Source organism: Daucus carota, chromosome 4 (genome assembly GCF_001625215.2).
Source record: "Daucus carota subsp. sativus chromosome 4, DH1 v3.0, whole genome shotgun sequence".
NCBI lineage: Eukaryota > Viridiplantae > Streptophyta > Magnoliopsida > Apiales > Apiaceae > Daucus > Daucus carota.
Window position 1 is genome coordinate 36,447,033 of NC_030384.2, and position 10,076 is coordinate 36,457,108.

General features: G+C 36.1%; 3 protein-coding genes across 3 annotated transcripts; all 3 read right to left on the reverse strand.

Moving 5' to 3' along the window:
- Positions 1–329: 329 nt before the first annotated feature.
- Positions 330–2,658, reverse strand: LOC108218390 (protein MODIFYING WALL LIGNIN-1). Its single transcript, XM_017391303.2, has 3 exons — positions 2,388–2,658; positions 1,076–1,278; positions 330–791 (listed from the first exon to the last, which is right to left on the reverse strand). The coding sequence occupies exons 1-3, from the start codon at positions 2,481–2,483 to the stop codon at positions 452–454; spliced, it is 639 nt and encodes a 212-aa protein (XP_017246792.1). The 5' UTR covers positions 2,484–2,658; the 3' UTR covers positions 330–451.
- An 896-nt stretch (positions 2,659–3,554) lies between these two features.
- LOC108218388 (uncharacterized) lies at positions 3,555–5,447 on the reverse strand. The gene is made up of 6 exons (XM_017391301.2): positions 5,120–5,447; positions 4,792–5,004; positions 4,524–4,690; positions 4,194–4,275; positions 4,010–4,078; positions 3,555–3,917 (listed from the first exon to the last, which is right to left on the reverse strand). Exons 1-6 carry the CDS (start codon positions 5,240–5,242, stop codon positions 3,747–3,749), a joined length of 825 nt encoding a protein of 274 aa, XP_017246790.1. The 5' UTR covers positions 5,243–5,447; the 3' UTR covers positions 3,555–3,746.
- Positions 5,448–5,752: 305 nt separating this feature from the next.
- Positions 5,753–9,624, reverse strand: LOC108218389 (chloroplastic import inner membrane translocase subunit HP30-2-like). The gene is made up of 6 exons (XM_017391302.2): positions 9,183–9,624; positions 7,982–8,097; positions 7,160–7,289; positions 6,211–6,359; positions 6,067–6,129; positions 5,753–5,977 (listed from the first exon to the last, which is right to left on the reverse strand). The coding sequence occupies exons 1-6, from the start codon at positions 9,504–9,506 to the stop codon at positions 5,938–5,940; spliced, it is 822 nt and encodes a 273-aa protein (XP_017246791.1). The 5' UTR covers positions 9,507–9,624; the 3' UTR covers positions 5,753–5,937.
- Positions 9,625–10,076: the final 452 nt, after the last annotated feature.

Here is a 10,076-nt window from a genome sequence, read left to right on the forward strand (position 1 = left end):
TCTAGCCATAGCCGTGTGATAGTGTGATTGTTTTTCTGTCCTGTAGGAGTTATTGGTAAGTTTTAAAAACAGGGGAACACAGGCTTTTTTATTGGTTTATTTGCTAGTTTTAGTTACTGAAATAAATATTGATTTTTTTTGAGTTTTTGTCAAAAATATCCATGTTACTATTTCTTTTTTCAAAAATACGGTGCAATCAGCATTGCAACCTCGTTTACAACTCCGACCGTATATTTGAAAATAAATTTGAAAACATGGGTGTTCTTGCAAAGTTATCTATTTATTTATTTTTTGCCTATATGAAGTATGAACCCTAATTACCTAGTCCCTCGGTGCAAATTTTTTGCTGTAGGTTAGCTGTTGAATTTACATTTCTTTTGTCCTAAAAGTAAAAGTTATCCAGAATACATCTGCCAGTTCCTCTAACACAGGTCCAGCATCTATGGAACTGTCAAGTAAATTGCCGCCTCAAATAGGTATCTTCATGAACAAAAACAGGATCTTGTGAAGTACTTAGAGGATACTGAGGCTGCGCCATGGCTATGGAGGAGGGTTGACTAGGTGCAGCATGCCCAGCCCAAGGATCAGTTCCTGTCTTCGCGGATATTATGGTTATGTAATACGTGATACCAAAAACTACGGTTGCCAGGGACAATATAGCTGCTCCGGCAAAGACTCCAGGTTTCACAACATAGCAATAGTAGTTGCCAAAGTACATGTTTTCTTCGCCACGTTGATCATTGAGTGCTGCGCCAGTAAGCAATAAGAGAAATGCTAAAACAAATGTGAACCTGCATTGATGACAATTTTAGTAAGTTCTACATCTGTCATCTGTCTTTGATGAACAATTATAGAAATGAATAAAAATAGTGTAACAGTTGCTGTTATGAAACAAGATTAACTTAATAGTGAATCACAACCAGTATGCCTTTTCCGATCCTTGCAATTAAATAAAGTTTCTGGCCGAGAACACTTTAGAAATTGGGTTGAAATCAATAGCTAAACCTTCGGACTAGATGTCAATATGCATACTACTATATCAAGAATCTTGTGGCACAAATTGATGGATGATTACCAGGAGACCACGAAGCAGCTCAAAGCTAAAGTCCATTTGGAATTTAATTGATGAGATCCACTTCTACAGCAATTACAACCAGTTGCAACATTGATGATAATCTGCGCAATTACTAGAGCCACAGCTGCAGTTAATCCTAGGGCTAGAGCTGGACTTCTAGGGTATACACACTCATCCGGAGCTGTAAACTGAACTTCAGATCTCTGTCATATAATTAAAGATATAATATTAACAGACCTGAAGCACATAAGTTAGGAAGAAAGAAGCTCAGCAATATGTCTATCTTACAGACAGAGGTCACAAGATAGCAAATAAAAACCAAGCTGGCAATAGTAAAAGCTTGACGACAAAAGCACGAGGCTAGAACAATTCTGCAAAATGTATTTCTCATGATAGGATATTAAGAAACAATATCGACCCGGACTCATGGCACTTGGCAGTACTAAAAAATGTGGTCGTCACAACCGAATGTTAAGCAACACAGTAAAAAGAAGTCAACAACAAGATCCTATTTCTGCTGCCAACATATCTCCCACCTATTAGTGTGCTACTAATAGCATAGAGAGGTGAAAATGGCTCAAGTTAATGGGCTAGTCAATGCAGCAGTACACTGGCATAAAAGAAAATAATTAAGGTTGATTCAGCATTCAAAAGTTTAATAATAGTATTTATTACATATTACTAGTTGCTTTACCTTGTGTGTGGGTTGGTTGGAATAGAATGAGAATGAAATGAAAAAAGAGCTATTCCGTTTTCCTTCAAATTTTTATCTTAACTTTTAACTTGATTCAATTCTAAAAGAAGCAGGAAATAATTTCTCTATTCCTCATATCCCACTATGTTCTTATGCTCCATTATCTCATACACTCTCATCTTCGCTCTTATTTCAAACAAATTTTAACTTCCAACCAAACACGGGATTCAATTTTCCGAGAGAACAATGAAAACTAATTAGTTGTGTCCTAACCTTATCACAGATCATGCCATAGTAAAGCTATATCTCCAAGAACAATCCCTAGAGCTAGAAACACAAAGAAATTCATGTCTAACCCCATTCACTACTTTCTAAAATAGCCCCTTAATATAATTAAAACATCTGAGCATAGCAATAAAATACAAGGACTTTCTCAACATACTCACAAAAAAAATCTCAAACACAAACAAGAGAAGCAGCATCTATAATCACTCAAAATCAACAACAACAATCAAAAAAAAAAAAAAACACAACCAAATTAAATTACACAAAAGAAGTATAAACAAGCAAAGATCTCAAGTTCCAGATCAAAGGGTTGAATAAAGTTTGAAACTTGACCTTAATCCTCTTGAACTCTGCAGCAAAAGCCAGAGAAGAAGCAATCAACCCCAAAAACCCCACAACTACACACACTACCATAGCTTTCTTCTCCATTCTTTAACTAGTTTGAAAGAAGCTCCACAGTAGTAGTATCTTCTAACTTGACTTAAAAAGAAGAGTAAATATATAGACTTTATCACTGTAAAGATGAGCCAACTCGAAGAGAGAGTGCACAGACGACGTAGGAAAGTGTGTTGTGTTGTGTACTTGTGTTGGACTGGTGTCGGACGTGCTTTTACATGCTTTTTCGACATTTTTATTTGGAATTAAACGTATTCTCTTTATGCACGTTTTGAAATTTTAAACGTCCCCGGCTAACCGGCTTTTCAGATTATTACTCCGGGTCTCTCTCTCATTTTTTTACTGTTTTACACTGCTCGACATAAGATGTGCAAGATGCATGTAAAATATAATTTTATAGTAGCTTATATTCAAATCTTTTTTGTATAAAAGTTTAAATATTAAATTTTTATTAAAAAAAATGTTCAAAATAATTTATTAAGCTATATTTCATAAGAGAATGCGTGAGCATGCGTGTCGAGCCTGGTCCTCCAATATAAACAGTTGAAGTGATGGAGTGTATAGTTTTTTGAATTCATACTGATGGTAATTCTCTGAATAAGAACCTGAGGTTCGTTTGGTGTTTTTGGAATTTAAATGGCTCTTGCTTCTTGGTTATCCCAACCAGTTGTTCACACGTCAGTATTTTTTCTTTATTTTTCTTTTACTGAGAAATAAAGTGAATTGATATACATAATGTGTACTGTCGGTACTTGTTTTCAGAAAAAATAGAATTTTAATTATTTCTTTTCATGAATGACGACTAAAAAAAAAAGCTGAACCGCTCTTATTTTTTTAAAAAAAGGGGTCCAAATAATAGGAGAAAATCGTCCTCAATTGTCAATTTGCAATCCAAAATCCTTAATCATATATCATTGATACAAGATCGAGTGTTTTGAAATCCTAAATGAAGTAGCGTTTTATTCCCAAAACGATTGATCCTTTTTGCAGAGTTTTTCATATTAAAACGTAACACGATGTAGTGTTTTCAACCAAATACGAAAAGACTAAACTATCTGTTATTTTGAATATTACTTCGGGCTTTTTCTCCCAAACCAAACAGCAGAAGACAAATCAAGTATTACTCCCAGGTAAAGCACCAGAGTCGCCTCTGCATCAGCCTCAGTTTTACAACACAAAGAACATGCATATTGACTAGTTAATCTCTTTTAATATCAGGCACAATATCCAAATACGTATATCAAGAAAAAATTATGCAAAGAAGCTGCTTAAAAAAAATGTGACAGGCAGTTTTTATCACTGAAGGCCATACACAAGCAGAGCTCCAACTCCAGCAATACCAGCAACAAGGCCAATTATGACACCAATGGGAGGAAGTGCTCCTCCGATAGCTTTCCCAGTTTCGGCATCATATTTCGAAAACCTCTTCTTTGGTGCTCTGCATTGAGGGCACAAATAATCCTCCGGCTGCATAACAACAAACATCAGATACGTTTTCAGTTTTGCACCAGAAGATGACACATTGTGCTGAAATAGTCCGCAAAGAGAAGCAAGTATACCTGATCATCAAAAGGCTTTGATAAGGTGTATATGAATCCACAATCGAGGCATATGTGACTAGCTCGAGCCTAAAATTAATGGAGAAAAAATGGAACAAAGTATGAGTTATGCTGTATTTAGAGTCGGATAAACAGATGTGATGAAAATAGAGGGTAGGAATTAAGATGCCAAAATGAGACTTGCTTTCTGAGCATCTGATAGCTTTCGACCAAAACGAGGAGGGGCTGGACGCTTTGGTAGCCTTTTAACATCTACATCAGCACCCCTGCATCATAACTAGCTGTTAACTGAGAGCATATACTCTGTGAAATCTCAGCAATGGATAATATTCTCCGAAAGTCTAATGTCTGCAATTTTACAACTCAGTGCTATATTTAGTTGATTCAGCTTATCGCGTATTCAGATTTATCATTTATCCTAACTTTGTTAGGCTACTCACCACAGTATGATAACATTGAAGTGAACTATAAATTGAATCAAGTAGTAGGAAGAATTTGATTATTAGGAGAGGACCTGCTAATAACAAAGTAGACAGAGTCTGGCTTAGCTTGAATGGCGGTTTTCGTGAATCCCAGCTTGTCAGCAGGCCAAAGCTCATCCCCAAAGAAGCTGCTAGTGTATACTACCTGGTCCCCGACTTTCAGCCCTGCCTTGGCAGCATTTCCACCTCCCTCAATACCCTGAAACATTGGAACATACATGTTTAAGTATTCTAATTTGTTCGAAAGTTAAGATGCATGATGATATCTATGTAGTTGTGAAGATAAGTGAAAGAGCTCACTGTAATCAGGACTCCACCACCATTCTTTGGCCCCAGAGTGAGGCCTAATGGCTTATCAACTTCAACTTCAATATTCTTTGATGCAGCAGTTCTTGCTGTGATCTCGAGTCCACTTTTTCTAAAGGAACTTCTGTTACTCTTCACCAAAGGATTGAAAGAGTTGGAGACCCCCCTTTTGGCATCCTGAAGAGAGAGTCCTTGGAATGTAGTTTTCTGCAAACACATTTTTTTTTCTTTAAAGGGTTAGTTACCGTTCTCAATTTAAAACTGCTCTCCATAGAACGCGACTCTAAATATACGTACGAGTCGTACGACATATATAACATACCAGGTGAGAGGGAGGGGGTAGTTGAGATGGAGTTGAAGAAGGAGGTTTGATGGAGAGATTCCTTGTAAATGCAGCAGAACAAGTAGATGAGCCTCCAGCTCCAAGAATAGCAGCTTGTGACATATTAAAACAGTGGAATATTAGAAGGACCAGAATTGAACAAAATGAATATTGATATGGTGGTGATCAGTATCCAGTTTTGGGCTATGAGGATAGCAGAAGAATCACCAAGATTTTAAAGAGGAAAAAATAAAGGATAACTTTTTAGTGGCAAGGAGAGGTTGAACTTGGGCTGGCCATACGCCCTTTGCTGAATCTCTTTTCGCTTATATTTTCACTTCAACTCAAAACTATATGAGATTACAGATAACTGTTATTCTTTTTATCCAAATTTTTTAAAAAATACCAAATTATGTATTTCTGTTTGTTACTTTCATTTAATTGGCGGGTTTAATCAAAAATAGAAATTACCTGTATTAAATATATATTTTACATTGTGTAAAAATTAGAGCTTTGATAGAATTCAATTTTCCATTCTGTCTGACTAGGGGATGTCAGACCTATGTATAATATAATGCATCCTTATTTCACAGAGATGTGGCTATAAGAATTTAAAAATACCCGAGATGAAGATTTCACCGAGGAAATAAACTATAAATAGAACTATAACAGAGCTGTCCATATAATTCCTAGTTATTAATATAAGTAATAACATGACTAGTATGAGTTGACACATTATTCGATTACACTACATTTGGCAGAAATACATTTCCAATCATTCCGTACAATCTACTCCAGGAAGATAGAACTCCATCACTTCAACGAAAGGCTCCTCGTGTTTCTTTGAAATCAGGGTCCCTTTAGAAAGAAAAAGTTAGTAAGAAATGAACGGTTTCGACTTAGTTAAGTATATAATAAGTTGAAACATATTGGAGCAGGTGTCAGACCTTTGGATGCGATCAAGAATGAGAAGCCTTGGTCCAGGAGGGATTCGTACATCTCGAAGAGCACTGTTAGAAGAAACCTAAGAATCAGAAATATAATTTGCTATAAATTTATACAAAGTACTCTAGTCAAGTCCAACTGCTTGCCTGTCATTAAGCAAAGGCAGCGTATTGTCTGTTAATAACCCTTTCTTGAAATTCTTCTCGTAATTCTGGAGGCCGAGGCTTGACAGCATGCTTCTAGTTTTATTATATAAAACATCTTCAACAGGGGGCTTGGAGAATTTCTCCCCTACCTGCATCACCCCACAGAAAATTTAGGGCCAGATCCATCATCAGAAATAAATCCATACTTTCAGCCAAACATTTCCAGCTATATAACTGCTAAGGTTTAACTTGCAACAAAGGAATGGTCACATATGCATAACTTATGTTTTACACTTGCCCAATATGGAAGGCCTGAATGCGGTAGTAAATTAAAAATTATGTAAAATGAAACTCATCTGTGTGAAAAGAATAATCCAACTCTATTCAAAGTTTGATATCAAACCCATGTGAGCTGATAAAAGCGCAATTCTACTTTAGTGCAAGTTTCACATATGTACAATGTAAAACAAGAAAGTGAGACCTTGGTTAGGTCCATGAAGATATTGGGGAACACAAAAGTTTTGATCCTAAATTCATATATTATTTTAACTTTTTCACAAAGACATAAGATCCCTTGGCAGACAAAGAGGAAGCAAGAGAAGTTAGCACATAATCAAACAGAATCTAACTTTGAATCATATCTAGGAATAGAAAAGCTTTGCAAACAGGACATTTATTTTACATAAACTATAATTAGGTACTCGAGTATATCATACAGCGGATATTTACAGCGCAACCATCCCATTTTGAAGGCGGTTATGCAAATTCCAATTGCTGCATGCATAGCAGTTGCCGACAGTGACAAGCATAAGAAACATAAGATTAACATGACACGAACTCAAAAATAAAAATTGACCCTACGATTAAGCCAAACATGACACCAACTCAAATACAAAAAGTGACCCTACTGAGGCAACGATATCATTATAATATCCTTTCGCTCAAGTACCTTAAACAATCCACCCTGAATCAATGCAAAGAAAAGACCTGATGTCACCGCACTTCCAGCCTGATTAGGACCACCACCCATACCACTCACCAACGAAAACATGACTCCAGAACCAAAAGCTGCAGCCATACTGCAATAACAGATCAAAAAGCCTTGGATAAGCGCACATTCATAGAAGGTAAAACATATGTTAAAACTTAGGCATTCATTATTCTTTAAAAACAACTATAATATGTACTTCAGAAAATTAGTTTATCATAGCATAATGAGACCAAAGCCATATAACACTGGACATGATATAAATTAGACCCCCTAGATTATCATAGGTATACAGCACATTTTAATAAACTAACCAGTAACCAGCACCTGGAATCGCTGTTAGAATGACAGCTGTTAGAATGACGGCACATACAAGCTTTCACAAGTAAACAAAAATAACCAACTACTGATGTGGACATCAAGTCTTGTTAATTACCTAGCAACCAATATTCTCTCCTGCAAATGAAGGTATCCCCCCCCCCCCCCCCCCCCCACACACACACACACACAAGAAAAAAGAAAAAAGAAGCAAAAACAGAAACAAAAAAAACAAGTAGCAGAAGTAGAATTCAAATGCTAGCTCTAATGGAGCTCAAATAATAAACCGTGGAGTATATCGGCAGAACAGATTAGAAACATGTCAATATCACCCAGGAATTAAGTACTAATTACACCACATGTAAAAGCTCCAGTTCTTGATAATTTTAAAATAGTAAACTCTATCAACTAAATAAATCGCATTAAAGATTAAACGAAAAAAAATAGGGTACTGCAAGAACTTGCCTAGATTGGACATCCTCCTTGCCTCGTACTCGTTTCAAAACGCAAGTTATTCCAGCATTTACACCTGTCATGACAGCAAAATTACGCGCCTGTATCAAAGGACCCCCTGCAAGAGCCTGTAAGAAACAGTACTTTAGATTGTTAGAGAAACAGAAAGTCCTCCACCAACTCAATGTGCTAATATTGGATAAACTAACATAATTGGCTCCACTGAATTGGAAAAGAAACAAAATTCATGATTCTTCCATTCACCCAAAAGGATGCTATTCTTATATATAAGTCGGATCATTTGTAACACCCAAATTCTAAATTCATAAAACCATCCAGACTGTTCTGGGTGGGGACTTGTAGAACACAGAATCAGACCTAAAACGTCTCAGTTATGTGAGTACTAATCACTAGATCAAGCATTTTTAAAATCAAGAGGCCCGTTAAGCAGATTGAGAGGTCAAAATAGTTCAATTAACCCGAAATCACTCGTTTACTATAAATTTAATTTTTTTAACCTTTAATTTTCATTTGCATTAAACTCAAGTCCTAACAAGGCACCAAGTTAACACCTTTACGGTCTATGAACACGACGACCCAAACCCCGAAATATAACACAAAACAAAAAAACAAATTATAGGCCTGAACAAGCCTTTTAGCACAGATTAAATAAGACCTGAAACGTCTAGATTACGTACTAAACTACTAATCGCTTAATCAAGCTTTTCAAAAATTTAAAAGACCCGTCAAGCAGATCAAGTGGTCAAAGAGAGCTCAACTAATCCAAAAACGACTAGTTTATTAAAGTTTTCAATTGCTTAAACTTATATGTTCATTTTAATAAAACTCAAGTCTCAAATCGAGACCAAATTATCACCTTTACAACCTACCACTACAAACCAAAACCTAAAATTGCCACCCCTATGATAAATTAACAAAATACATAACACCACTAACACAACACGAATCCGTCTCTGTTATTCACTAATTACATATAAAAGATCCAAAAATTGCAGCCACAGCCTAATTAACCCGAAACAATTCATTTAACAAAAACATATAATCTCATTAACCTTACATCTAAAATTTCATCAAACTCAAGTCCCAAATAGACACCAAGTTAGCACCTTTACAATGACCCAAAACCCGAAACTGTCACCCAATAAAAAATAATCAAAACCCATAACACACGCAAAAAAAAAAAAGGGAGGACCTGGGCCTGCTGAATAGAAGCCATGGCTTGAGGATTAAGGGGAGCATTAGGCGGGGGAGTAGGAAAAGCCGAGGAAGCATCATTAGTAAGAGTACCCATAAATCCCCCAATAGCAGCACCTTGAGCAGCGCTTGTGAAAGTAACAACAGCAGCTTCAACAGGCAGAGACTGCTGCGCAAGCCAGGATTTGAACCCAGATTCTAATTCTTTGTACTTGGTTTGTAATTGGGTAATTGGGTTTTGCGATTCGCCCATTATCATCATGTTTAGCTTCTTTGTTATGTCCGCCATGGCTGCGGCTCCTTGCTTTGCTTGCTCACCCATGTTTGTTTGTTTTGTGTGTGTTGATTGTGTGTAATTGTGTTTTGTATTGTTTGGGTGATTGTTTCGTTTTGGGAGTGTAGCTGGGTGACAGGTGATTATGTTGTGATGCCTACTGCCTAGGTCTTCTGGCTAACTGTTTTGTTTTTTCATTTTTTTCTTTATAGTATTAAAAGAATTTTCATTTTAAATACAAATATTATTCCATAAATGATTATTGCACTAAATGATGTTTGAATCCCAGTGCTTCTCCATTAATATTTTACGGGGGGTCAGGGGTGTAAAAATCGAAATTCGGTTCAACTCGGTTTTGTTCTGGAAGAATGAGTATTCGGACCTCGGGAGAGTACTTGGAGTCTCGGAATGAGTTATCGGATAACTAATCGGATTTTTTTTTCAATTAATTTTTTCTCTCATATATAGTTATATATTGATTAATAATAAAACTATCTAATAATATTAATATTTTAATAACACACTTGAAATAAGAGTTAATTATTTAGTTGGTCACTGAAGTGAGCCTAATATATACTTGTTTGATAATGTTTGACATAATAATCATGTACAATTTTT

What these genes read in the sequence shown, in the direction of transcription:
- LOC108218388 (XM_017391301.2), bottom strand. Translation starts at nt 5,242, where the DNA reads ATGTCACAAGCTGCTATTCTTGGAGCTGGAGGCTCATCTACTTGTTCT. An exon ending in TACCCCCTCCCTCTCACCTG is followed by an intron (nt 5,005 to 5,119) that starts GTATGTTATATA and finishes ATGTGTTTGCAG; the next exon opens with AAAACTACATTCCAAGGACT. An exon ending in CAAAGCCTTTTGATGATCAG is followed by an intron (nt 3,918 to 4,009) that starts GTATACTTGCTT and finishes GTTGTTATGCAG; the next exon opens with CCGGAGGATTATTTGTGCCC.
- LOC108218390 (XM_017391303.2), bottom strand. Translation starts at nt 2,483, where the DNA reads ATGGAGAAGAAAGCTATGGTAGTGTGTGTAGTTGTGGGGTTTTTGGGG. An exon ending in CAGAGTTCAAGAGGATTAAG is followed by an intron (nt 1,279 to 2,387) that starts GTCAAGTTTCAA and finishes ATTATATGACAG; the next exon opens with AGATCTGAAGTTCAGTTTAC. An exon ending in AGCTGCTTCGTGGTCTCCTG is followed by an intron (nt 792 to 1,075) that starts GTAATCATCCAT and finishes TCATCAATGCAG; the next exon opens with GTTCACATTTGTTTTAGCAT.
- LOC108218389 (XM_017391302.2), bottom strand. Translation starts at nt 9,506, where the DNA reads ATGGGTGAGCAAGCAAAGCAAGGAGCCGCAGCCATGGCGGACATAACA. An exon ending in CTTCTATTCAGCAGGCCCAG is followed by an intron (nt 8,098 to 9,182) that starts GTCCTCCCTTTT and finishes TGTTTCTTACAG; the next exon opens with GCTCTTGCAGGGGGTCCTTT. An exon ending in ATTCTTGATCGCATCCAAAG is followed by an intron (nt 5,978 to 6,066) that starts GTCTGACACCTG and finishes TTCTTTCTAAAG; the next exon opens with GGACCCTGATTTCAAAGAAA.